Here is a 26,884-nt window from a genome sequence, read left to right on the forward strand (position 1 = left end):
TCGGTCATACAACCTACCACCGATATGAATTTTACCTCCTTTTCTTGTCACTAATACAGCTTTCTTTTGGTGCTATTTGATTGCTGCTGCGAGTTTTAGTTTTTATTATATTCATCAAAAAAGACATGAATTTTGTCAAAAAAATATTTATTTATTTTTTACTTTCTGTGCTGACATTTTTCAAATAAAGTAAAATTTCAGTATACATTTTTGTCCAAATTTATTGTGCTACAGGTCTTTGATTAAAAATAAAAAATCCATTCAGTGTATATTTATTGGTTTGGCTAAAAGTTATAGCGTTTACAAACTATGGTGCCAGAAGTGAATTTTCCCATTTTGAAGCATCTCTGACTTTTCTGACCACCTGTCATGTTTCATTAGGTGCTAAAATTCCAGGATAGTATAAATACCCCCCAAATGACCCCATTTTGGAAATAAGTCATCCCAAAGTATTCACTGAGAGGCATGGTGTGTTCATAGAAGATTTTATTTTTTGTTACAAGTTAGCGGAAAATGACACTTTGTGACCAAAAAAAAAAAGTTTCCATTTCTTCTAACTTGCAACACAAAAAAAAAAATGAAATCTGCCACGGACTCACTATGCTCCTCTCTGAATACCTTGAAGTGTCTACTTTCCAAAATGGGGTCATTTGTGGGGTGTGTTTACTGTCCTGGCATTTTGGGGGTTGCTAAATTGTAAGCACCCCTGTAAAGCCTATAGGTGCTCATTGGACTTTGGGCCCCTTAGCGCAGTTAGGCTGCAAAAAAGTGCCACACATGTGGTATTGCCGTACTCAGGAGAAGTAGTATAATGTGTTTTGGGATGTATTTTTACACATACCGATGCTGGGTGGGAGAAATATCTCTGTAAACGACATTTGATATTTTTTTTTTTTTTTTTTTTTTTTTTTTACACACAATTGTCTATTTACAGAGATATTTCTCCCACTCAGCATGGGTATGTGTAAAAATACACCCCAAAACACATTATACTACTTCTCCTGAGTACGGCGATACCACGTGTGGCACTTTTTTGCCCTAACTGCGCAAAGGGGCCCAAAGTCCAATGAGTACCTTTAGGATTTCACAGGTCATTTTGCGACATTTGGTTTCAAGACTACTCCTCACGGTTTAGGGCCCCTAAAATGCCAGGGCAGTATAGGAACCCCACAAGTGACCCCATTTTAGAAAGAAGACACCCCAAGGTATTCCATTAGGTGTATGATGAGTTCATAGAAGATTTTATTTGTTTGTCACAAGTAAGCGGAAATTGATTTTAATTGTTTTTTTTCACAAAGTGTCATTTTTCCGCTAACTTGTGACACAAAATAGCGTGTGGGCGGGTGATTGGGTACCCGCAAGGGGCAAATTAGGGTCTGATTTGATAGGTAACAGTGACAGGGGGTGATTGATGGGTAATTAGTGGGTGTTTAGAGGAGAGAACAGATGTAAACAATGCACTTGGGAGGTGATCTGACGGCGGGTTTGCGGGCGATCTGATGGTGTGGATGGGTGATCAGATTGCCTGCAAGGGGCAGGTTAGGGGCTGATTGATGGGTGGCAGTGACAGGGGGTGATTGATGGGTGATTGACAGGTGATCAGGGGGATAGATGCATACAGTACACGGGGGGGGGGGGGGGTGATCAGGAGTCCCCAGGGGGCAGTTTAGGGAATAAAAAAAAAATAGCGTTGACAGATAGACAGGGAGTGATTAGGGGGTGATTGGGTGCAAACAGTGGTCTGGGGGGTGGGCAGGCGGGGGTTCTGAGGGGTGCTGTGGGCGATCAGGAGGCGGGGGGGGGCAGATCAGTGTGTTTGGGTGCAGACTAGGGTGGCTGCAGCCTGCCCTGGTGGTCCCTCGGACACTGGGACCACCAGGGCAGGAGGCAGCCTGTATAATACACTTTGTATACATTACAAAGTGTATTATACACTTTGTATGCGGCGATCGCGGGGTTAACAACCCGCCGCCACTTCCGAATGGCCAGCGGGTGGGGGGAAGCGCGCGTCATCAATGACGCGATCGCTCCCCCGGTATGCCGAAAGGACGCAACACCCTTGGGCGTATTGCGGTCCTTTCGGCGTCCACTTTGCTCTCGCCCATCGGCTGTGGGCGGTCGGCAAGTGGTTAAAGGAATACTGCAGGGGGGTCGGGGGAAAATGAGTTTAACTTACCCGGGGCTTCTAATGGTCTTCCGCAGGCATCCTGTGCCCGCACAGCCACTCGCTGATGCTCCGGCCCAGCCTCCAGTTCACTTTAAAGTCTGAAAAACGCTCCCGCTGATGTCACCAGGAGCGTACTGCGCAGGCACAGACCATACTGAGCTTGTGCTATACACTGGTGACGTCAGTGGGAGCGAGGGCAGGACAACGCAGGCGCAGTGGTTTTCAGACTTTAAGGTCTGAAATTCCAGAAGTGAACCAGAGGCGGGGCCGGAGCATCGGTGAGTGGCTGCACGGGCACAGGATGTCTGCGGGGACCATTTGAAGCCCCGGGTAAGTTCAACTCCTCTTCCCTCGACCCCCCCCCCCCCCCCCCCACCCCCCCCCCTTACAGTATTTCTTTAAAATAAAATCATTTATGTTTAGGAAAGATAATATTGGAATGTAACCACTTAACCCCCCTGGCGGTATAAAAAATTCCGCCAGGAGGCAGCACAGCAGTTTTTTTTTTTTTTTATTTATTATTATATCATGTATCACATGATAGCCGCTGCTCAGCGGCATCCCCCCGCCCGCTTCGAACGCCTTCGGCGATCTCCGATCAGGAAATCCCTTTCAAAGAACGGGATTTCCTGGAGGGCTTCCCCCGTCGCCATGGCGATGGAACGGGATGACGTCACCGACGTCGGGACGTCATTGGGAGTCCCGAACCACCCCTCAGCGCTGCCTGGCACTGATTGGCCAGGCAGCGCACGGAGTCGGGGGGTGGGGGACGCGCGCGGCGCGATGGATAGTGGCGATCGAGCGCGGGGCGGCGGCGATCGGTGTGCTGACGCAGCTAGCAAAGTGCTAGCTGCGTGCAGCAAAAAAAAATTAAACAAATCGGCCCAGCAGGGCCGGAGAAAACCTCCTGCGCGGCTTACCCCGAACTACGTTCGGGGTTACCGCCAAGGAGGTTAAGGACCAGGGTATTCTTCAGTGATCGGTGCTGCGTGGGCTCTACAGCCCGTAGCACTGATCAGGAGTGCAGCAGGGCGATCAGACTACCCCCCTTTTTTCCCAAGTATTTTGGAAAGAGGCTAAACCTGTACCCAGCACCCACCACCAGCTCACAGCCTTCAACATATGGTATGTGTACCTCTTCTTATTTGCACGTGATGTGATGTTATTCCACCTGTGGATTTAAAGTACAGTTTTCAGCAGTGCCGACTCCTACCCCCTTTTTTCCCCACTAGGGGGATGTCCTGCTGGGGGGGTCTGATCGCCGCCGGCTGCATTTGCTTAGCGGGGGGGCTCTTCAAAGCCCCCCTCCGCAGCGTTCTCCGCCCTGTCGCCCGTTCCCTCCCTCTCCCTCTCGTCCTGCGCCTGATAGGATAGGCTTCTGCCTATCAGATGCCGGCGATCCCCGGCCAATCAGAGGCCGGGGATCGCCGATCTACGTCACGGCGCTGCTGCGTAGCAGCGCCGTATTGATGTAAACAGCGGGGATTTCTTCCCCGCGTTTTTACATTATGCGTGCGAGCCGCGATCGACGGCTCGCACACTGTTCACGGAGGCAGCCTCCGTGAACTGTCATGGAAAGGCCGCTCGGTTTCCATGCTATACCCCTTAAGTGGTTAAGCTGGCTATACACCTATTCAATTTTCTGATTAATTTGATTTACCTGTATATCCTCAAGTAAAAGTCGACTCCAATCTTTGACCCTCTTAAAGTGTACCTGAACTCTTGCACTGGACAGAAGGAAAACAGAAATTCACTTTCTATGTTTTTTAGAGAGTTTAGACTGTCTAATTATCCCCTCCCCCGCCAATCTGTGACTAAGCACAATTTGTAATTTTATCAGGCAGATAGCTAATTTGTAAATACCGGATGTTAACAATATGTCTGTTCCCATGAAAGCAGACAAACTGTAGATTTTTTGCAGGATTTGTATCAGCTGTTATAAAGAAATGTTTTCCTTTAAATGTTATTATCCTGCTGCTTATCCTTTAGAGCTGAGATGAAGTTCTGAGTTGAGGTCCATTTTAAACTGCAATTTTCTCAGATATGTCTACCCAGCAGAGTTAATGGCTGCGCTTGGGGTCCAGGAAGAATTAACAGCTGCACTGGGGGGGGGGGGGGTTCAGGTATGACTGCATTTAGGGACACGTAGGGGTTAATGACTGCTCTTCACAAAAGTATTTCAGCCTTAACCCCTCCTATACGTTAAAGTGGACCTGAGCTCTTGCACAGGACAGAATAAAAACATAAAATATGTCCATGAACTGCTAACCCACTGTACCCCTGCCCCACCCTGTTCCATGTCCCCCATTCTTTGGCAATGCCTGTATGAATCTTGGTCATGCCAATAAAGCTATATTTGATTTGAGGAATTCACCCTGTATGTACAGAGTTTAGCCTAATACCCCCTCATCTGTGTCTAATCACTAGTTGTAATTTGATCCCTCCCCTGGAACAGCTGACTGCCCCGGCAGATAAGCTTATTTGAAAGCACTGGATGTTAATATGTCTGTTCTCTTGAAAGTAGGAAGTAGAAACAATGCAGATTTATTGTAGGGTTTGTATCAGCTGTTACAAATTTATTTTTCTTTGAAGTGTACCAGAGCTGAAAAGTAAAACTATTTTATACATACCTGGGGCTTCTTCCATCCCCATCTGCTTGGATCGCTCCCACGCCATCATCCTCCGATGTCTGCAGCTCCAGTACTGGGTCTCCGCACTTCCATCAGTCTGAGCCAGCTAGTGTAGGAGAAGTGTGCTGTTTGCTTTGCGAGATACGCGATACAGGGCGCACTTCTTGTGCGTAGCTGGCCGCGATAACTGAAGTGCAGGGACCTGGTTCCCGGAGCTGCATCGGAGGATGGCGGCGGCATGGGAGCAATCCACGCGGATGGGGCTGGAGGAAGCCCCAGGTATGTATAAAATCTTTTTACTTTAGTCAGCTCGGAGTCCCTTTAAAGATTATTATGCTGTTGCGTATGTTTTAGAGCAGAGAGGATGTTCTGAGTCCGGGTCCACTTTAACCACTGCCTGTCCGTCCCTCTTAACGGACCACAGGACTTTTTAAAATGTCCTGCCCCGCCGCTGCTACTGTCCACTTGCGCACACGCCAAAAACCAAGATATAGATCATTTCATTGTGTAGGGTAGTGATAAAGTTATTGGCAAATGAAAGGTAGGAGCACTGACAGGTGAAAATTGCTCTGGGGGTGAAGTGGTTAAAGGTTATGCTGTTGCATATCTTGTAGAGCAGAGGGGAAGTTCTGACTTCAGGTCAGCTATAAGTGCAGCCAATAACTCCAGGCCCCCAAGTGCAGCAATTATTCACTCCCCTCCTGCAGCCTAGTATCTTTCCTCCTGCCTCTTTCCTTGTTAATTATTGTTTTAATTGTGTTTTTTGGGGGGGCATTTCCTCTATCAAGAAAGTGTTACTTACCACAGGGTAAATTGCTGCAAATGGGAATGTCACTATTAGTATACATGTTACTCAGTGTGCTCAGTGCTGCCCGTGACTTGTGTGTAGGTCGACCCCTATACTTTTATTTAGTGAGTCACAGCTAAATTTCTATACTTAGAGTATTTACGGTAAATCTGCCCGTAATCTATTGCCTCAACATATCCAATTGTGTTTTTTTTTTTTTTTTTTCCGTTAAGGCCCGGTTCACACTTGCGGTGGCCCTCCGGAATCGCCGTGCCGGAGCCGCACCGCCTGCAGAACGGACGGAACGGACGCACGGCATAGCAATTAAAGCCTATGCGTCCGTTCACATGGGTCCGTTCTGCAGAACCGGAGCCGGACCGGATCCGGGCCGGATCCGGACTCCGGCCTCCGTTCCAACATGCGCTATTTTTTCATCCGGCCCCTCCGGCAGCCGTATCCGGGGGACTGCACCATCCGGCCAATACAAACAAATGGGAACCGGAGGCCGCACAACACACTGGCTGAGAAATCCGGATGTTCTACCCCACTTCCTATGCGGATTTTTGCGGCGATATTGGCTGGGGACACATGGGCAAGCATTTTGGAGTGGAGCAGCACGAGCTGGAGGTGTTGGCAGGATGTTGGCAGCATGTCGGAGGTGGAGGTGAGTGCTAAACAGCAGAGGGCCTGATTCCACAGGTCCCCCTTCTGCTGACCTCCCAGACCCCAACATTTTTTTTTTTTTTTTAACGTTAACTTTGCCAAACGGATCCGGATCGCATCCTGATTACCACCTGATGCAACCTGACCGGATCCGGATCAGAACCGTACGGTTCCGATCCGGATCCGGTCCGGATCCGGTCAGGTCATCCGGTCCGTTTGGCAAACAACCGCTAATGTGAACCGGGCCTAAGTCCAATCAGACATGTTGGGAAACCACTGTGTGATGGGTGCAGGAGATTGATTGGCTCATAGCGTTGTGATGTATTGAGCAGTACAATGCTTGCAGTTTGAACAATATGTGATAGATTTCTGTTGAACTCCAGCAATACTGGAACCCATGTTTGAAAAGTTAACGTTCACTGGCGTGGCCCCCTCCTCAGTCATAAGCAGGGCTGTGGAGTCGGGGCAATTTTGGGTGCCTGGGGTCGGAGTCGGGGAAAAATGCATAGACTCCAAATGAATTTAAACTGTAATTAAAATAGAAAATATGATAATGTTCTATTTCTCAGATAATAGTCATCATAAATTATACATACAGTAATAGCTGTGCTTAGTACACAAAAATGAAATAAACCAATCAAAATTAGTTACTTGTGCTGCTTTAATAAAGCAGTCCCCGTATATTTAAAGTCAGATATACACATCTGATTGTGACTGTATATATGATGTGTACACAGGAATCTCATATATAACGAAAAAAAACATCTATGCTGTAAGTATAAAGCCTGATGTGTAGCCGTGTCACCAATAGAGATGGTCAATGAGATGGAAATAATTCTGCGTTGATTCTGATTTATGCTAATGTACTTTGCTCATGAAGTCAAATAATTTGATATGTTGTTAAAATTTGGTTTGGTGACTACGAATTAAATGGTACCTGAGAAGGATGAAAAGAAAAGTTTTATACCTACCTGGGGCTTCTTCCAGCCCCCTTCAGGCTAATCAGTCCCTTGCTGTCCACCACCTGGATCTTCTGCTATGAGTCCTGGTAATTCAGCCAGTCAGCGCAGTCTGGCCGCATGCCGCTTCCACAGCCAGGAGTGCTCTGCACCTGTGCAATAGTGCTGCGCAGGTGTAGTAAGCTCCTGGCGGTTGAGTGTGTGCAGGCACACTACGCCAGACTGGCTCAAGTACCTGGACTCATAGCAGAAGATCCAGGTGGTGGAGGAGGACAACGAGGGACTGATTATCCTGAAGGCGGCTGGAGGAAGCCCCAGGTATGTATAAAACTTTAATTTCATCTGTCTCAGGTTTACTTTGTTACACAGTAGTACTATACTCTACATATGCACTCCCCACAGAGCTGCAGGGAATCCACTGAGAATGTTGTGCACGTTGAACACAGAGGTGTTGTCTATCACCCATAAACCTGGTTCAGATTGTGCATGAAGAATATGTAATAGAGGAAGAATCTCCTCATTCCCCTGCAGAGTACCTGCACATCACTCTTACATGTACCCACAGTTACATTGCCTAGGGCCTGATAGATGTTCTTTGTTCCGGTCTGTACCTTTTACAAGTACTCTTACCAAGGAGTAGTTTTAGTCTATGACTAAAGAGAATAAATATGGCAGTCTCCATATCCTTCTCCCTTCAGTTGTCTTTTAAAATTCCTAAGCGGTGGCAGTTAAGAGACGAATTTCATGTTACATACTTTCAATCAACAAGATTGTAATATGCAAATTAGAGGAGTCTGAGTCGAGAAATCTGAGTCGGTGGATTCCTAAACTGAGGAGTCTGTGGATTTTTGTACCGACTCCACAGCCCTGGTCATAAGCGGGTACAGATTTCGGTTCTCATTAAACTGTGCTTACTCATTGAGCACATCTAAATACAGGTATTGAGAAGCCTTTTTAGATTCATACACTGCAGTCTAGAGCAGGGGTGTCAAACTCAAAATACAAAGTGGGCAGAAATTGAAATATTGGGACCAAGTCGCTGGCCAACCTCAATGTCTATTGGCCACCTGCCTCCCTTATATAGTTCCCTGGTTTCTAATAGCCACCTTTCCTTATACAGTTCCCTAGTGGCCCTCCTCTCTTTCCCTATACAGTTCCTTGGTGCCTCTCTTATACAGTTCCTTGGTGTTTAGAGGTCATCCCTCTCCTATACACTTCCCTGGTGTTTAGTGACCCCCTCCCCTGTACTGTTCCCTGCTGTCTAGTGCTTTGTCCATATGGCTTCCCTGGTGATCTAGGTCTTCACCTTCAGTATAGCATCTCTGGTGGTCTAGAGTGGGCCAAACGCAATGCAAAATGGGAAAACCACTTGGGGACCAAATTTGATGGCACTGAGGGCCAAATTTGATGGCACTGAGGGCCAGAGTTTGACATGGTCTAGAGAGAGGGAGGAAAGAGGTCTCTGGTTAATATTCATGGTTGGTCAGAGGCTCAGAAAGGGTGGCTCTTCGGATCTGGGACAAAGGTAAGCAGTTTTTTCTTTTAGGTGTTGAGTAGCAATTTAAAACAAACTTGTGATTTAAAAAAAAAAAAAAAAAAAAAAAGTTAGAGGCACTGTAGTGACATATAGCTAAATGCAATACATTATTCAGGATTCCCCCATTGCAGGCACACGGATGTCCTGTGCAATATCAGGGTATTGCTCATGCATGGAGAAAAATAGCCATACATGAGGCTCTGTGCTACTGCATAGGCACATCCTGTTTTGAACCTGTGTTCATTCACGGACAGGACAGTGGCCGCAAGTGGCTTTGTGCTACTGCATAGATGCAGCCTGTTTGGTGCCAGTGTTCATTCACGGACAGGATAGTGGCCGCATGCTGCTCCGTGCTACTGCCTGTTTTGTGCCTGTGTTCATTAATGGACAGGACAGTGGCTGCAAGCAGCTTCATACTACTGCATAGATGCAGCCTGTTTGGTGCCAGTGTTCATTCACGGACAGGATAGTGGCCGCATGCTGCTCCGTGCTACTGCCTGTTTTGTGCCAGTGTTCATTCATGGACAGGACAGTGGCCGCAAGCGGCTCCGTGCTACCTGTTTTGCGCCTGGGCTCCTTCGCTGTTGTGCGCATCTATTCAACAAATCCTTGTCGAATAGGTCCACAGGGTCCCGGAACAGCGAGTTTGAGGGATATGGTGGAAGACTCTTGATTATCAAAAAGCTTCCTTCTACAGAGGTAGGTATCTACTGTATCTTTTCATCCTATTTTGTCTTCAGGTACACTTTACATTTTAAGTTCATTGTTCACTATCCCAATAAGCTAATGGTTTTTTTTTTTTTTTTTTTTTTTTTTTTTGTGCTGTAGAACATTCGTCCTATCAACACTGCTAATGGTCCTCCACGGTACCGGTTGCTGATGAGTGATGGGCTAAACACACTTTCATGTAAGTCATTAATTATGCATATGAGCATGTCACCAAGACCAGATAATGAATCACTCACGCTTAAGATCTGAGAGTTTTTTTGGCTTAATAGACTGCAATCTAATGTACATTTTATACATAGTAAATTTCTCATGAGCAAAACTTGTCACAATGTAAATGCATGCATAATACACCTATGTCCCCCTCACCCTTTTTTCACTTAATACTTTATTAGTTCTACTTGCAGATAATTTCTTGGTGTGGTTGTATAAATACAGTTCCACTCAGAAGCGCCAGCGTTATGAAGAGCTTAGCGTTGCATAATAAAAATACTGTGATATGATTACCGGAGTATGTTTCCATTGATTACAGATAGTTCTTAATGGAAACCTTGAGGGAAAAAATAGAAGCGCATCCAATATAAACACTTCAGGAGTACCTAACATTTAAATAAAGTATTATCCAAGCAGTTCTATTGATATTCTGTGGGGAGAAAAGCAATAAAATGTTCCCTTTTTACATACGCCTCGGTTTACTTAACTCAGAAACAAAATTTATCAAATCTTACGTGTACTTTTTTTGGATTATAAAGTTGTATATAATAACTCGATGAATGTTTCTTCAGTGTCTCATTTGTTACATAATACAAACCTCCAGACATGACAATAGTAAACACCTGCCGTATTTACTACAATGGTATCAGGCTTGTAATTACAATGCAAAACATGATGTAAGCTCGCAGGGCTGTGGAGTCGGAGCAATTTTGGGTACCTGGAGTTGGAGGCGGTTGTTTTATAAACTGAGTCGGATGATTTTTGTATCAAATCCATCGCCCTGGTAAGTATTTGACTAAGGAGGCGAAGTCAAGAAGTCAGAGGCATTTTGGGTACCTGGAGTCGGTGGTTTCATAAACTGAGAATTCGGAGTTGGATGATTTTTGTACCGACTCCACAGTGCTGGTAAACTGGTATTGTTCAGCCTCGATATTCCTCTCACTTCAGGTTCCCTTTAAAGCAGAGTTCCCCAACCCTATCCTCAAGGCCCACCAACAGTACATGTTTTGCAGAAAACCACAAACATACACAGGTAAGTTAATTAGTGTCTCGGCAGAGCTGATTAACTACCTGTGTGGATTTCCACAAAACTGCTTGCCGACCGCCTCACACCAATTGGTGTGAACATGTCGGCTCCCACAGGACCGCCTAACGCTAGTTGGTGTAAAGTGTAGCTACAAGGTATACAGAGGTAATTGCTTACCTCTCTGGAAGATACAACCCCAGTAAACTGGCGAAAAGATTTATTCAGCATACAACACGTTTCGCGGGTTCTTGCCCGCTTCCTCAGATCAATTCAAAATGTGGTGCCTGTGCGTCTAGTAGCAATGAGCGTGAGCACCTCTAGTTTATAGAGGAGGCAAGAAAACCTGGATTTTATGGTACAAGTGGTCAGTTTTTAGCTATTATATTTCTGATACTCTGTTATAATTTGTGCTAATAGTGTGGGGTTTTATCTTTACTGTAAAAGTCTGCTTTAAATGTATCTTTAATGCTTTCCTGGTGTTATAAGGGGAAATGTCTCCAGCACTGACATGGGCAGCAACAAAATCTTTTTCATTATGTCTATCCACAATGATACAATTGTTACCGTACTTTCTTTTAAAGTCTGTCTGCTTAACAGTTCTTAAAATGTACCAGACACCTGAGAATAGAATGGATACTTACCCAGGGCTTCCTCCAGCCCCATAAGCACGTCAGAGTCCTTCACCATCCTCCCGCAGTCTACTGTTAAGCCACAATCAGCCCCGGTAACTGGCTCAGTCGCATCAGTCGTGGTATCGTTGTGTCAGTTGTGGTCTTCTGCTCATGCACTTAGAAGACCAAGACTGGCGCAACTCGGCCAGTGACCACGGCTGAACAGCAGACTGCGGGAGGACGGCGAGGGACTTAGACATGCTTATGGGGCTGGAGCAAGCCACGGGTAAGTATTGATTCTTTCTATTCTCAGTTCTCTGATTTCCGTTAAAATCTTGTTAGGTTTCACAATGATGAAAAATGTAATATGCTTGACATTTTTTACACCCATTATAAGATACAGGTGTGGCGACTGCAGTGTGTACATTATTGTAGCACTATGATTATACTTACACTAAATGAGCTGCAGTGTATGGTGGTCTGTGCTTGAATAATGCTCTCTGGAACTGTCCCCACTGCTTTTGCAGACCTAAATTGACCCTCATTATTTTTCCTCTGCTGAAGTGCTGATGAGATCTGCAGACAGAGTGTGGGTTAGTAATTATTTTCGTAATATAAACTATGGCAATGACTAGCATGTTTGTTATACAGAGCTAAAATAAAAATTGCAAGTAGTGTTCTCTCAGCTCAGGTTTTTGGCCATGAAAGCTGGGAGCGATTTAGGTGTGCTGTGATTGGCAAAAAATGGGGGGGGGGGGGGGGGGCACTGTAAACTTTGAAGAGTACCTGAAAACTACCAAAGCATGAGAAGCACAGAAAATATTCCCATGGGGGCACTTGAACTTTGCTCACTAAGTCGCATATAGCCACACCTACTTTTTGAGCTCCAATTTTTCAATGTTTTTCCTTTCCATTGTAAAGGAGTGTTAATATATGTACTACTTGCGTAGGGTTAAGATATGCACATGATTTGATAATTTATTTATTTTTTTTACTTTTTATAGTAAAATAGGATTGCAGATCTTAACTCAAAGAAAACAAAATTGTACATAATTGTCTAAGCTGCACTAATGCAGTATTCTTTAGTATCTTGGGTAATATACTAGGTAATGCTATGCCTTCACCCCTTAAGGCTGGTTTCACAGTGGGACGTTACAGGCGCACGTTAGAGCAGCCTATAACGCAGCCCACCGCACAGTAATGAAAAATCAATGGGGCTGTTCACAGTGCGGACGTTGCGTTACATTGTAACGCTGCGTCACAATACAACGTACTGCATGCAGTACTTTGGACGCGGCTGAGCCGCGTTAGACTGCTTGCACATGCTCAGTAATGTTGGCGAGGAGCGGAGAGCGGCCAGGCACATGGCTAATTAATATGCACTGCACGTTATGACGTGCAGTGTTCACTTCCTGGAGCAGCCGCTCTGTGCGGCGATTGGCCGGCGGGACCTCTCGATGCCGCATGCGCACAAGAGTGCGCATCACGGCATCACTGACGCCAGAGTGAGCTGCACAACGCGGCTCACTCTGACGTCCAGATCCAGCACCACCAGGCGTTGAGTTAGGGGGACGTTATGCGACCTTAACGCCCCCTTTAACGCAACGTCCTGGTGTGAAATTAGCCTTAAGGATACTTCAAGGCTAAATAAAACAAATCCACTTACCTGGGGCCTCCTCCAGCCCCTGGCAGCCGTCCTGTGCCCCCACCGCAGCTCCAGTGGCTCCCTGTGAGCCGCACGTTGGAGCACAGAAAAAGCCAACCTCGAGGTTGGCTTCTGCTGCGGAGGAGACCCGGGAGCTGCGGTGGGGGCACAGAACGGATGCCAGAAGCTGGAGAAGGCCCCAGGTAAGTGCATTTTTATTTAGCCTGGACGTATCCTTTAAAGTAGACCCGACCGCTTTCACAGCACATGATAAAGTCTTCATATTTGCTATGGAAGTCGCTGTTGTGTGTATTTAGTGACATTAGCCTAGCCCAGGGGTCCCCAAACATTTTGGGTTGAGGGCCGGGTCAACATACTTCAGACCGCTGGGGGGCCGGAGTAAACATAAAATGATGTAGAAGTCTTTGCGGACCAGACAGTGAAGCATACCCAGGTGACAATCTGCAAGCCAATTGGACAGCAGTGTCACCTGATGTGGAATTTGATTGGAAACCAGCAAAATTTCTGCTTTCTGGCTTCCATGTGGATGGGGGGTGCTGCACTGCTATTCCATATGTGGACCACCAATATTTAAAGATGTAGCTGACTGCATTTATAAGCAATACATTTTCTGTGTGGGGGGCCGGTAAGAAAGCCTTAGGGGGCCACATTCGGCCCGCGGGCCTTAGTTTGAGGACCACTGGCCTAGCCTATTAGCTGTTTCCAGCAAGTGTGAATCAGGGCTGTGAACTGTGCCATGGCTCTGTGATAAGTAAACACTGTGGCTTAACCCTTTCTGTGCTCCCACTAATGTGCAGGGATTTTTTAGGTTTATTTATTATTATTTTTTTGGGAGGGGGGGGTTGTTTTTCCATAAATTTGTAACAAAATGTGTTTTCCCTAAAGGTTATCATGCAGTAGCTTATCTTTAAAAGCAGAGGGGGGGAGTTCTGAGTTTAGTACCACTTTGAACGACCACTGAAGGGAGAAGAATATGGAGGCTGCCATATGTATTTCTTTTTAAGCAATACAGTTGCCTGGCTATCCTGCTGATCCCCTGCCTCTAATACTTTGAGCAATAGTCCCTGAACAAGCATATGCAGATCAGGTGTTTGACATGTGTGACAAACGTAGCTGCATGTTTGTTTCTGGTGTGATTCAGACACTACTGCAGCCAAATCGAACAGCAGGGCTGCCAGGCAACTGGTATTGTTAAAAAGGAAATAAATATGTCAGCTTCCATTTACCTTTCACTTCAATTGTCCTTTAACCCATTCGCGTTCCGTCGTTTTTACTTGAGCAATGTTCACCTCCCATTGATTAGCCTATAACTTTATCACTACTTATCACAATGAACTGATCTATATCTTGCTTTTTTCCGCCACCAATTAGGCTTTCTTTGGGGGGTACATTTTGCTAAGAGCCACTTTACTGTAAATGCATTTTAACAGGAAGAATAAGAAAAAACAGAAAAAATTCATTATTTCTCAGTTTTCATCCATTTATAGTTTTAAAATAATACATGCCTCCATAATTAAAACTCACGTATTGTATTTGCCCATATGTCCCGGTTATTACACCGTTAAAATTATGTCCCTATCACAATGTATGGCGACAATATTTTATTTGGAAATAAAGGTGCATTTTTTCCATTTTGCATCTATCACTATTTATACGTTTAAAATAAAAAAAAAAAAATAGAAATATTTCATCTTTACATTGATATTTAAAAAGTTTAGACCCTTAGGTAAATATTTACATGTTTTTTTTTTATTGTAATGTGGTTTTTTTTTTAATATATTAAACATTTTATTTGGGTATTTTTGGGAGGGTGGGGTGTAAACCAAAGTTTTTTTTTTTTAATGTAAATGTGTGTTGATTTAATTTTTTTTTACTTTTTGTTGTAGTTTTACTTTTTGGCCACAAGATGGCGGCCATGAGTTTGTTTGCATGACGTCACTCTAAGCGTAACACACGCTTAGAGTGATGCATCGGGGAGGGAACGGCCAGAAAAAGCGAAGCTTCCGAGAGAAGCTGTCGCTTTTTCAGCGGGGGAGAGGAATCAGTGATCGGGCACCATAGCCCGATACATTGATTCCGAGGCCGGGAGTGCGCGGTAGTGTGCATGGTTCCTGGACGTAGTTTCTACGTCCAGGAACCAAAATAGGTTAAGGTTTCTGACAATGTAGGCATTTCAGCTGTGTTGCTATAGATACAGCAATTACTTTATCAGTACTTATGCCACCTAAGTGATGTGGTTTATTTTTCAGGACAATCTAGACTTTCTTTGGGTAATTGTTGGCGAAAATTATTTTACAGTCCTTTTACAGGGAAAAATTAAGCGTAAATGCGCATACTTCACCCTTCCTAATATCTACTTGACAAGTTCCACCCTTATAGAACACAGAAAAATATATTCTTTGGCCCTTCCCAGTTATAATGATGCAACATATGCCATATTTTATTACTGGGTGGGTATGTGGTGGACCATTATCCCCACCCAGCCTGTGCGTTTGTAGTCATTAGATGTGATTGCCAGGGTGACAGTTCAGGGGCCCCAGTGCTGTACAGATGCATCACTAGTCAACTGTATAGCATTGGGGGCCCCTAACTGTTACTCTAGCAATTGCATCCAGTCGCTACAGGCAGCAGTCATTAAAGTTGGACAAACAGGTACAGGTATTAAATGGGGTTAATAGGCTAGGTAGGGGTTAAAACAGCACTTAAAAAACCCTTAATCTTTTACTGTAAGCTTGCACCCCCCCCCCCCCATCCTTTTCAAATATCTTTAAATGATTGCTATTTGCTAGATCAGAAACCATTCAAACGACAGTGCGCATAAGCATCGACGATGACAGCGTGTACATACAGCGGCTTTCAATCTTAGACAGAGGAGCCTAAGCTAGTTTTACTGCTAACCACTCCACCCTGGTCCTGGCCTGATATATTATGTATGATTTGTAAGGTGTAGGTTTAGCATTAGTGCATGCAGCTTGTTTAATTGCTCTTTGAGAAACTTGACTGACTGACTGCTTGTAAAATATTACTTGGTTGCATTTGGCCTTCAAATTCATAGCTTAAGAAACAATTAAATGTGCTTAGCTTATCTTTTAATAACCATGTAGCATGATATGGAAGTTGTACAGAATCCAGGGCTGTGGAGTCGGTCCAAAAATCCACAGACTCCGACTCCTCAGTTTAGGATTCCACCGACTCCTCGACTCCGACTCCTCTAATTTGCATATTACAATTTTGTTGATTAAAAGTATGTAACATGAAATTCGTCTCTTAACTGCCAACGCTTAGGAATTTTACAAGACAACTGAAGTGAGAAGGATATGTAGACTACTATATTTATTCCCTTTAGACTAAAACTGGTCCTTGGTAAGAGTACTTGTAAAAGGTACAAATCGGAACAAAGAACATCTATCAGGCCCTAGGCAATGTAAGTGTGGGTACATGTAAGAATGATGTTCAGGTACTCTGCAGAGGAATGAGGAGATTCTTCCTCTATTGCACATTCTTCATGTACAATCTGAACAAGGTTTATGGGTGACAGACAACACCTCTGTGTTCAATGTGCACAGCATTCTCAGTGGATTCCCTGCAGCTCTGTGGGGAGTGCATATGTAGAGTATAGTACTACTGTGTAACAAAGAAAACCTGAGACAGATGAAATTAAAGTTTTATACATACCTGGGGCTTCCTCCAGCCGCCTTCAGGATAATCAGTCCCTCATTGTCCTTCACCACCACCTGGATCTTCTGCTAGGAGTCCAGGTACTTGAGCCAGTCAGGCGTAGTGCGCATGCACACACTCCGCCGCACAGGAGCATACTACACCTGTGCAGCACTATTGCGCAGGTGCAGAATGTTCCTGGCTGTGGGAGCGGCATGCGGCCGGACAGCGCTGACTGGCTGAATTACCAGGACTCATATCAGAAGATCCGGGTGGTGGAGGACAGCGAGGGACTGATTGGCCTGAAGGGGGCTGGAGGAAGCCCCAGGTATGTATAAAACTTTACTTTTCATCCGTCTCAGGTACCCTTTAATTTGTAGTCACCAAACCAAATTTTAATAACATATCAAATTATTTGATTTCATCAGCAAAGGGAGTGCATACATTTGCATAAATCAGCATCAATGCAGAATTATTTCCATCTCATTGACCATCTCTATTAGTGACACAGCTACACATCAGGCTTTATTCTTACAGCATAGATGTTATCTAGTATATAGAAGAGATTCCTGTGTACACATCATATATACAGTCACAATCAGATCTGTATATCTGACCTTAAAAATACGGGGACTGCTTTATTGAAGCAGCACAAGTAACTAATTTTGATTGGTTTATTTCATTTTTGTGGACTAAGCACAACTATTACTGTATATATACGGTACATTATTTTTAATGACTATTATCTAAGAAATAGAACATTTTATCATATTTTCTATTTTAATTACAGTTACAAATTCATTAGGAGTCAAAGTCGGTGCATTTTTTCCCGACTCCGACTCCAGGCACCCAAAATTGCCCGACTCCACAGCCCTGACAGAATCTATGCCTGTGTACTCTTCTGATGTTCATTAAAGCAGTAGGGTCAGCCATACTATGCTAGTGAAAAAATACACATGTATAAGTAGATAACCATGTTTTGATTAAAAGTGAATTTTATATAGTAAATAAAGATAATTCTGTTTCTGGCATTTGCCATCTTAGTTCAAATCAGCGAAGGAAGCCTCAATAAGATCCTGAGGCTTCCCTCTTTTAAGGTATGGCTCTGATTTTTGAGCCCGAGCTTCGTCTCTGGATCACTTTCAGTAACTTAAGTAAAAAGTATGTTGTTACCCATTATAACTGGTGTAGCTGTCTGTTTAAAATTTTAAGGGTAAAAGACACACCACATTGTAAAAAAAAAAAAAAAAAGCAATATTTATGTTGCGTTTGTTGGTATTGCAGTTTAACATTTTTGGTTAATTGGTTTCATAATTTGCTGTTTGCTTTTCCTCTTAGCTTTCATGCTGGCTACCCAGCTGAACTCTCTGGTGGACGGAAACCGCCTGGCAACCAACTGTATCTGTCAGGTCTCCCGGTACATTGTAAACAACCTTAAAGATGGAAGGTATTTAGCTGATTGCTTGTCTGTATCTTTGAGCACTTCATTACTATGCAGCGCAGTTCCTGCCCTGCTTCTGTTTCACCCATTTGCAGCTGTACACTTTCATACACGTGTGTATTGTTCTCCGAGGTATTTGTTGAAGCATATCGATCTTTGCAGGTTTGGTATTATATGCGTTTTTTTTTTTTATGCCTCATGTGGTGCATAACAATGCTTTTCAGGTTTCTTCTTGTTAAAGAACCTGTACTTTCAATGTTCGAGTGCAGTGTGTGGAGCGCCTCTAGCGATCTTGCTAAGTATGTCTTTTTTGCTTGTCTGTATATTACATCTCTAAAAGGGATACAGGGAAGTTTGTTATGCTGAAAAAGAAATACAGTGCATTCAGATCAGTTTTATGTTTTGAATGAGCATTGCTTGCTTAGTTTTTTTTTTTTTTTTTTTTAAATTTTTTTTTGTTTTATTTTAATCTGCGTATGTAACATAGCTTTTCAACACAATGTATGTCAGAAACACCGAAGTCTCCGAAAATTCAGCTTTTTATTGCAAACACCTGTTGTACATTATTGCCCCTAACTAAAACGCAGCATTCCCGCGGCTGAACTCTAACTAATTCCTCCCCCCCCCCCCCCAAACTTCCCTCGCAAAATCCACAACTTTCTTGGTCGTGGATTTTGCTGCCCCCGGAGGCAATGCTTTCAGCTGCAGCTCTGCCTCCTTGCGCATCTATCAGCGCGTATCTCCGCCTCTCCCCCGCCCCTCTCAGTGAAGGAAGACTGAGAGGGATGGGCGGAGATGCACGCTGATAGACGTGTGTAGAGGCAGAGCTGCAACTGAAAGCTCTGCCTCTCACGGAAGCACTCCCTGCAGTGTGCTCCGGGGAGTTTGGGGGGATTTAGTTAGATTTCAGCCGCGGGGATGCAGCGTTTTAGTTAAAGCAATAATGTTGAACAGCTTTTTGCAATAAAAAGCTGAATTTTCGGGGACTTCAGAGTCTCTTTAAAGCAGTTTGTGCAGTGCTAAAAACGAGTACCCATTTTTTTATTTTCTGTGCAGATAATTGCTAAGTTGGAGATTTCAAGGGAATGTGCAGTGAGAGGAATATGAAGACTGCCGTATTTGTTTCCTTTTAAACAATACTAGTTAATTGGCTGTCCTGATCATTTTGGCATCGGTAGTGTATCTTTCACACACCTGAAACAAGCATGTGGCTAATCTTCTCAGAAATGTCAGATGTGCATGCTTCTTCAAGGTCTATGGCTAAAAGTATTAAAATCTGTGGATAAGCACTCAGGACAGCCATTTGTATTGTTTATAAATTAAATATGTCAACCCCTCACTTCAAGTTTTCAATAGAAAGTCAGTGTGTAATAACAGACGTTTCACGGACTGAGACTGACTCTCCCACTCTCACACCCCTTGTTATAGCAGCATTAGGGGCTCTTTGTCACTGCCCAATAAATATGTTGCAGTCTGTGAAATGTTCATGTTCTACATTAACAATAATTATTACTGGAATTATTGACTTTCTATAGAGATTTTAGAACTTCTTTTATTTTTGCAATTTTCTACACAATTTAATTGCGGTTTAAAATATATATATTTTTTTTAAATTACAAAAAGGCTTGTGCAGCGCTTATCTGCTGTAGATTTGTGGTAGTTTTATAATGAAAGTGAAATATTCTCTTTAAAGTGGATCTCACCCAGATACTTGAGCATATATCCTGTAATCTATGCAAAATTGTGTTTTTTTTTTTTATTTATTTTCTTTAGCAAATTTGGCGTTTTTATAACATTTTTAGCACTTTAGCGTTTTTACCGCGTTTGTACCGCGTTTTTGCCGCGTTTTTGCCGCGTTTGCGCGTTTGTTTTTGACGCGTTTACGCGTTTTTTTTGACGCATTTGATTAGTGTACACGCGAAAATAGGTGTTTAGACGCATGTACCATGCGCGTAAGGATGCACATATATGTAAATTATGCGTATTCCATGCGTATTTTGAGCATATGGTTAATATAACTTAAAGTATGCCAATACGCATTAATTTAAGAACAAATAGTTGTTGAATAATACAATTGTTGGCCAAGCCATTTAGATAAATATCTTAGACTCTAAATTAGTTTTATTTAATGATCCTTTAGTTTTGAAATTTAACACCACAAGACTAGATATGCTCCTTCTACTTTTATTGTGGAGTATTTATATGTTTGTAATATTTTTACTTTCTGTACATCTATGCTGATTGTTAAGAGTATTTTCAATGTTGTTTTATGTTAATATTATAACAATGTTACTGTATGAATATGTCCGAAACATATTGTTTGTAAAAAAAAATTAAAATTCCAATAAAAACGATTGAAATCCAAAGTGGATCTCCAGACTAAGTCCAAATCTAGCAAGCTACCTGTAAAAGAAACGCCAAAATATTTACTGCAGTAAATATCTTGGCGGTTTTTCTCCTGATAGAGAGGGAAGGCGGGGCCACGTGCTGGAAGTAGAGTGATGCTGGGTCTTTGGAACAGCTTTGTGGGACAAGGCAGCGCAGGTAACTATAACTTTCTTTTACAGGTAGCCTTGTGGATTTTTACTTTAGGTTGGAGATCTGCATTAAGTTAGTGGCTTGTTTAATAAAATACATGGTGCTATTTTCCACAAATCTGTGAAGTGTCTGCCTAGCTTGCTATGCTGCTCTTACTGCAAGTCTGTAAAACAAATGAATGCACAGTCTTGGCTCTGTACTAGGTAAAACAAAGGGTAGCAGGCATACTTAAAAGGGGTGGGTGGGCTGCAAGGCAAATCAATCCATAAATGAGAATGTTGGGCAAGTGTCCAAAGGAATGAATTTAGACCCGCATAATCTGTGTCTCCTTGGAGAAAAGGGGTCTCTGTTTCTAGACAGCCTTATTTAGTGTTGTACTCGTGACGCTGTTCTCAATAATGCAGCTTACATGCATTAGTATTTACATTTAAATGAAGTCAGAATAGGAATGGTGCTGGCTTCCAGTAAATATGAGGGTTATTGGAGCCAGTATATTAATTTCGCTGTGGGACCGTTTATCGAGCTTTAACAATAAGTGAATTAGCAAGTTATGCATCTCTCCAGCTGAACAGATGCTGTTATCACATGAATTGATTGAATCTTTTACTTAAGCCTGGTACACACTTTCAATTATGATTGTCCAATCACTGACCAATCTTACCACCTCCATGTAGTACGATGGTTTACCTACACAATCTGCTCATAGTATTTAATATCTGTTGATGCTCGTACTACATGGAGCTGGTAATATTGGTCGGTAGTTGGCCATTCACAACATTTTGTGGCCTGTGGGGTGCAGCTCTTTGGAATGTTGGTTTCTGGGAATTCCGAAGCCAGTGAAAATAATGCCTGGTCTCCCAGAATGCTCTGGGAGGAGAATTCCGCTAAGTTAAACAGCCTAGGCTAAGCATCACTGGGGGCAGGGCTACATACAGCAATATATAGATATAGGAAGTAAGTCAGATGCTAAAACCGGATAATTACTGTGAAAGTGGGTATCCTGAACAAGTTACTGCCTTCTACTATGTCACTACAGTGCCTCTTTAACACTGAATTGACAAGAGTGTGAAGCATCCAATAGTTAGTTTTCTCTTAAATATGAGTATGCCACTTTTACTGTTCACGTTACAAAATGACTCCTCACTAGATTATACTCCCGTGCACAGAGGTTAATTGTTTACGCACAGACATAAGGGGATGTGGCCAAAATGTTGTGTTGCACCTTCACAGGCTGCCCCAGCTCTCCAGTGTCCCAGCTTTGTAGGACTCCTGTAGTACATACCCTGCTGTCCTCATAGTGCACCCTTTTCATACTTCACTCATTATGCTCTCCTCATCCTGTCACACATTGTTCTCCCCTCAGTATAGTGTCTCCACCATTAGTGTTTCTTTCATTATAGTGTCAACATTCTTCCCTTCCCTAGTAATTTTAGCTATAGTCCCTGAACAAGCATATGCAGTTTGGGTGTTTCTGACATTATTATCAGATCTGACAAGATGACCTGCATGCTTTGTTTCTGATGTTTAGACACTACTGCAGCTAAAAAGATCAGCAGGGCTGCCAGGCAACAGGAAATAAATATGGCAGCCTCCATATCCCTTTCCCTTCGGTTGCTCTTTAATGCTTCCTTCATTATAGTTAATTTCCACTGCCACTGATGTCCCTGATAGTGATGAGTAAAAGATTCCCGGAAATGAAAATTTCCGCTGACCTGGAACTTGGCAATTAGCTAATTAGTCAAGAAACCGCTAAAAGCTTTGGCTAGATTTTATTCACTCCATGTCAGTGGAGAATTTTTGATAATCGCTAGTTCCCCTTATTGTGCTCTGCTTCTAGGCAGTGGCTAGATAGTGTACTGGTTAAGGGTTCTGACACGAGACCAGGGTTCGAATCTTGGCTCTTCCTGTTTAGTAAGCCAGCACCTATTCAGTAGGAGACCTTGGGCAAGACTTCCTAACACTGCTACTGCCAATAGAGCGCATCCTAGTGGCTGCAACTCTGGTGCTTTGAGTCTGCCAGGAGAAAACTGCGATAGAAATATTCTGTCTTGTCTTGATGCTACACTTATATTAGCCCTATTTTTCAGTCTGGTGATTGGCTTCAAACTTTCACACCTGCAGTTGTCTCTGTTAAAAAATATTGTGGAATGGCTGTGTTTTCATATGCATTGCAAAACTAATCGAGCTGAAATGTTTGCCATGAATCCTTGCAATACGTGGAGCCAAAATGAATGTCTTAAATTGTATTTACCTTGTACACTTTAACAAAGCTATATAAAATTATGTTTAGAGGTTTGTTTTCTTTATATGCAGGATGTTTTTACTGTGTGGCCTAAACCTAGCAAATGTGTCACCAGGGGGGCATAGCTATAGTTTGGTGAAGGCTTGCATTGATGATGCTGTTAATGTTACTCTTTGCTCTGGCAGGCGAGTGGTCATAGTAATGGAAATGGAAGTACTGAAGCCAGCAGACTCCGTAAGTGGAAAGATTGGAAACCCTCAGCCTTATAATGATGGTAATATTATTTTCTCTATTGGGCAGTTTGGTTGTTTTTTTTTGTTTTATCTTCCAGAAAGCGACAACTGTTCATCTTTTTCTGTTCCTTCATCTGTATTTGTGTTATCAGTATTTGAGGAATTTAAAGTGAACCAGAGATGAAAAGAAAGTGAGATAAACTATTGGATCTGTCCTTCTACTCCTAAAATGACTCTTAGATATCTCAAGGTTTTATTTTATGTATAAACATTTACAAAGCAAATTTAATGTTTTATAGTCTCTGCTCAATTGCAGTGTCTCAAGAGTCCCAGAGTGAAAATACATGAACTATTGACCTGTTGATCTTTTCCTCTCATAGTAAAAAGCCCAGGTATCTGTTTAGGAAAGTGTTTTATAGCTGCAATTTATCAGTGAGCTGTGAGCAGTAGAAAACTGTCAGTTTTATAGCTGAATATTAACTCTTTCTGACAGGGAAAAAAGAAAAGGAGCACAGCATAAGTGTGTATGCGTGCCGCTGTATATACACATGTCTATCTCATCATGTCCTCTCTGGTACACTTTAAGAATTAACGCTTTGTTCCACCTTCTTAAATAGCAGGGCTGTGGAGTCGGTACAAAAATCTTCCGACTCCGACTCCTCAGTTTATGAAATCACGACTCCGGATACCTAAAATGGCTCCGACTCCTTAGTCTAATACTTAACAGGGATTTGGATTTTGTACAAAAATCAGCCGACTCCCAACTCCGACTCCTCAGTTTATGAAATCAACGACTCCGACTCCGGGTGCCCAAAATTGCTCCGACTCCTCGACTCCGACTCCACAGCCCTGTTAAATAGGAACTGTCGCAAAAATCTTAAAATTTAAAACACATACAAATAAGTACATTTTCTTCCAAAGTAAAATGAGCTATAAATTACTTTTCTCCTATGCTGCTGTCACTTACAGTAGGTAGTAGAAATCTGACATTACCGACAGGTTTTTGAGTTAGTCCATCTCTTTATTGGGGATTCTCAGCATGGCCTTTATTCTTTACTAGCAGACCTTAACCCGTTTAAAAACGTATTCTAGGTCTGTGATTCCCTGCCGCCATCGCCGCCTGTTAGTGCGCGCACACACACACACACACACACGCCCTCTCACACGCCCGTCCTGTCTGTGGCAGGGTCCGTGCTGCACACATGCGCAGTAGCAAAAAGCACGGGCCTAGCTACAGAGACAACTGTTGCCTATTATTATATAGGATATAGCATACTCTGAAAATGATTTATACAAAGCTACTGGCCAGCCTGCCTGCTCACTGTACAATTTTTTGGCAGTTGGAAGGAGCAACTGCCATTCACTTAAGTGCTTTTAAAAATAAAGAAAACCCTGAGAACCCCCATGAGAAGATGGGCTAGTCCAAAATCTATCAGATTTCTACTATTTACTGTCAGTGACAGCAACATAGGAGAAATGTAATTTATGGCTAATTTTACTCTGGAAGAAACGTACTTCTTATTTGTGTTTGTTTACATGTATTTAAAATTTTAAGGTGTTTGCGACAGAGGGCCTTTAATGTTATCCAGCCTTTATAAGCTTGGCCAGGGCTCTTGCAGAAACTGTGTGGCAACAGTGAAAATATAAATGTTTTGAAGCTCTGGTGCTGATCCTCCGTTATCAAATTGGATACAAACCACTCTAGGCTTCCACACCAAGTGGAATCAAGAAAAAAAAATACAATGTTGTCCCTAGAATTATTTGGTTGCAGCATGTGAAACAGTCTTGTGGGCAGTGCCACATGCAAAACATTTGTCATGTAGGACTGCATTGTGTGCTGCAGCAGTGGAAACAGCCCCATTCAAACAATGGGTCTGTTCTTCACTCTCTGTGCCGACACACCAGTGTTTCTCAGCCTTACATCATGTACCCCATTGTGAAAGCTGGTATTTGCCAAGTACCCCTTAATGTGAATGTCATCCGGTACACCTTGAGATATAGATATTATTTTTATTATTGGTTTATAAAGCGCCAACATGTTCTGTGGCGCTGTACAAAGTAAGAAACAAACATGGGGTACATACAGACAGTGGTACACACCAATATATAACATACAGAACTGGTACAAAATACAGAATTGGTAACTGTAAATAAGTGCAGTTAAAGAGGAACTCCAGTGAAAATAATGTAGTAAAAAAAGTGCTTCATTTTTTACCATAATTATGTATAAATGATTTAGTCAGTGTTTTTTCTCATTGTAAAATCTTTCCTCTCCCCGATTTACATTCTGACATTTATTACATGGTGACATTGTTACTGTGGGCAGGTTATGTAGCTGCTCCTAGCTGTTTTGGCTGTTAGAGACAGCTGTAAACAGCTAATTCCTGTCTGTGAACATTGTTACATTGTTGCAGTTTGCCCAGAGTACCACGGTACTCAGAGCTTCTTGTGGGAGGGTTTTCAGCACAAAATCAGTCATACAGCCCCCCCTGATGGTCTGTTTGTGAAAATCATTATATTTCTCATGTAAAAGGGGGTATCAGCTACTGATTGGGATAAAGTTCAATTCTAGGTTGGAGTTTCTCTTTAAAAGTGAGGCTTAGCACATGGTTCGATATTTGAATTCTGGTTGTGTAGCTTGTTCCAGAGGTAGCATTCTTACTAGGCCCCACACCTCTGGAAATATCACTTCAACCCTTTCCTAAAGGTAGTAGTTTCTGCTCTGCGGGTTTTTTTTGTTTTTTTTTCTTGGGGGGGGGGGTTGCAGAAATGCACTCTCCCTCTTACTCTCTCTCCCATTTTAACATGGAACATAACATAGTAACATGGCATATCTTATTTTAAAGAACACATAACGTTTATTTGAATACCTTACTTGGACAGTTTGGCATCTTCTATTGGCTGGTAGCAGAGAAGAAAGCCAAGGTATGGTACATTTTACAGCAATTTCCTGGGTGTAAACTGGCTTGCGTGAGCAAGTTTCGCAATAGGTGGTTTTATGCCTGCCACCTGGTGTCTTCATGTCACTACACACGATGCAATCTTTGGTATTTCGATTGGTAATTAGAGCAATGAAATGCTGGCTACTATTTAGACGCTCCTCCACTTCCATTACGTAGGAAGCCATTGATCCTCTATGCAACTTTGCAAGGAATCTGCAATGGAATCTGCAAGGAAAATTCAATGCATTGGTCACTTCCTGGTATCGCTGATCGCGCACTTCCGGTTTCAGCCAGGGGGGTACTAACGGTGTGGGCATGTAGTCTACATGCTGGGGCACACTAGGGGAGAGAGATCGGGCATTGTTGGGGGACCGATGTGCCTGCAAACAGCCGCTATATTCCGTATATTCCGGTGTATAAGACGACCCCACCCCAACTTTTCTAATTAAAATGTAGAGTTTTTGATATACTCGCCATATAAGACTACCCCTCTTCCAATGCACACCAAAAAAAAAAAGAAACAAATATAATATACTGTTGCTATGTATGAACAGATACTGGTGCTGTACTGTATGTGGCACCCAGTATATAACAGTATATAGGCGATTGACAGGTTGGATTGGTCAACTCTCCCTAAGTGGATTGGTCAGCTCTACCTGTCTCCAAGCAGATTGGTCAGCTCTCCTTGTCTACCTGTTTATCAGAGGGGTATGGAAGAATAGATTGCGCTGTGCCCATAAAAAACGCCTCTTTCACCCTTCTGGCCCAACCTTGTATCCTATTTATCTCCTTCTCTGCCTCTCAGATCTCGCACATGTGCACCTGTGTCGCTTCATTACAGTCCT

The 26,884-nt window shown here is 43.1% G+C and overlaps 1 protein-coding gene across 1 annotated transcript in view; it reads left to right on the plus strand.

Annotated features, from left to right (window-relative positions):
- The window catches only part of RPA1 (replication protein A1), a 105,094-nt gene that overhangs the window by 16,838 nt on the left and 61,372 nt on the right, over nucleotides 1-26,884 (plus strand). Inside the window, exons 3-5 of the mRNA XM_068270077.1 lie at nucleotides 9,572-9,650; nucleotides 17,982-18,090; nucleotides 23,050-23,138. Of these exons, the coding sequence (XP_068126178.1) occupies nucleotides 9,572-9,650; nucleotides 17,982-18,090; nucleotides 23,050-23,138 (277 nt within the window). The remainder of the gene's footprint in view (nucleotides 1-9,571; nucleotides 9,651-17,981; nucleotides 18,091-23,049; nucleotides 23,139-26,884) is intronic.

The sequence above is a fragment of the Hyperolius riggenbachi genome, chromosome 2, assembly GCF_040937935.1.
Source record: "Hyperolius riggenbachi isolate aHypRig1 chromosome 2, aHypRig1.pri, whole genome shotgun sequence".
In the NCBI taxonomy this organism is placed as follows: domain Eukaryota; kingdom Metazoa; phylum Chordata; class Amphibia; order Anura; family Hyperoliidae; genus Hyperolius; species Hyperolius riggenbachi.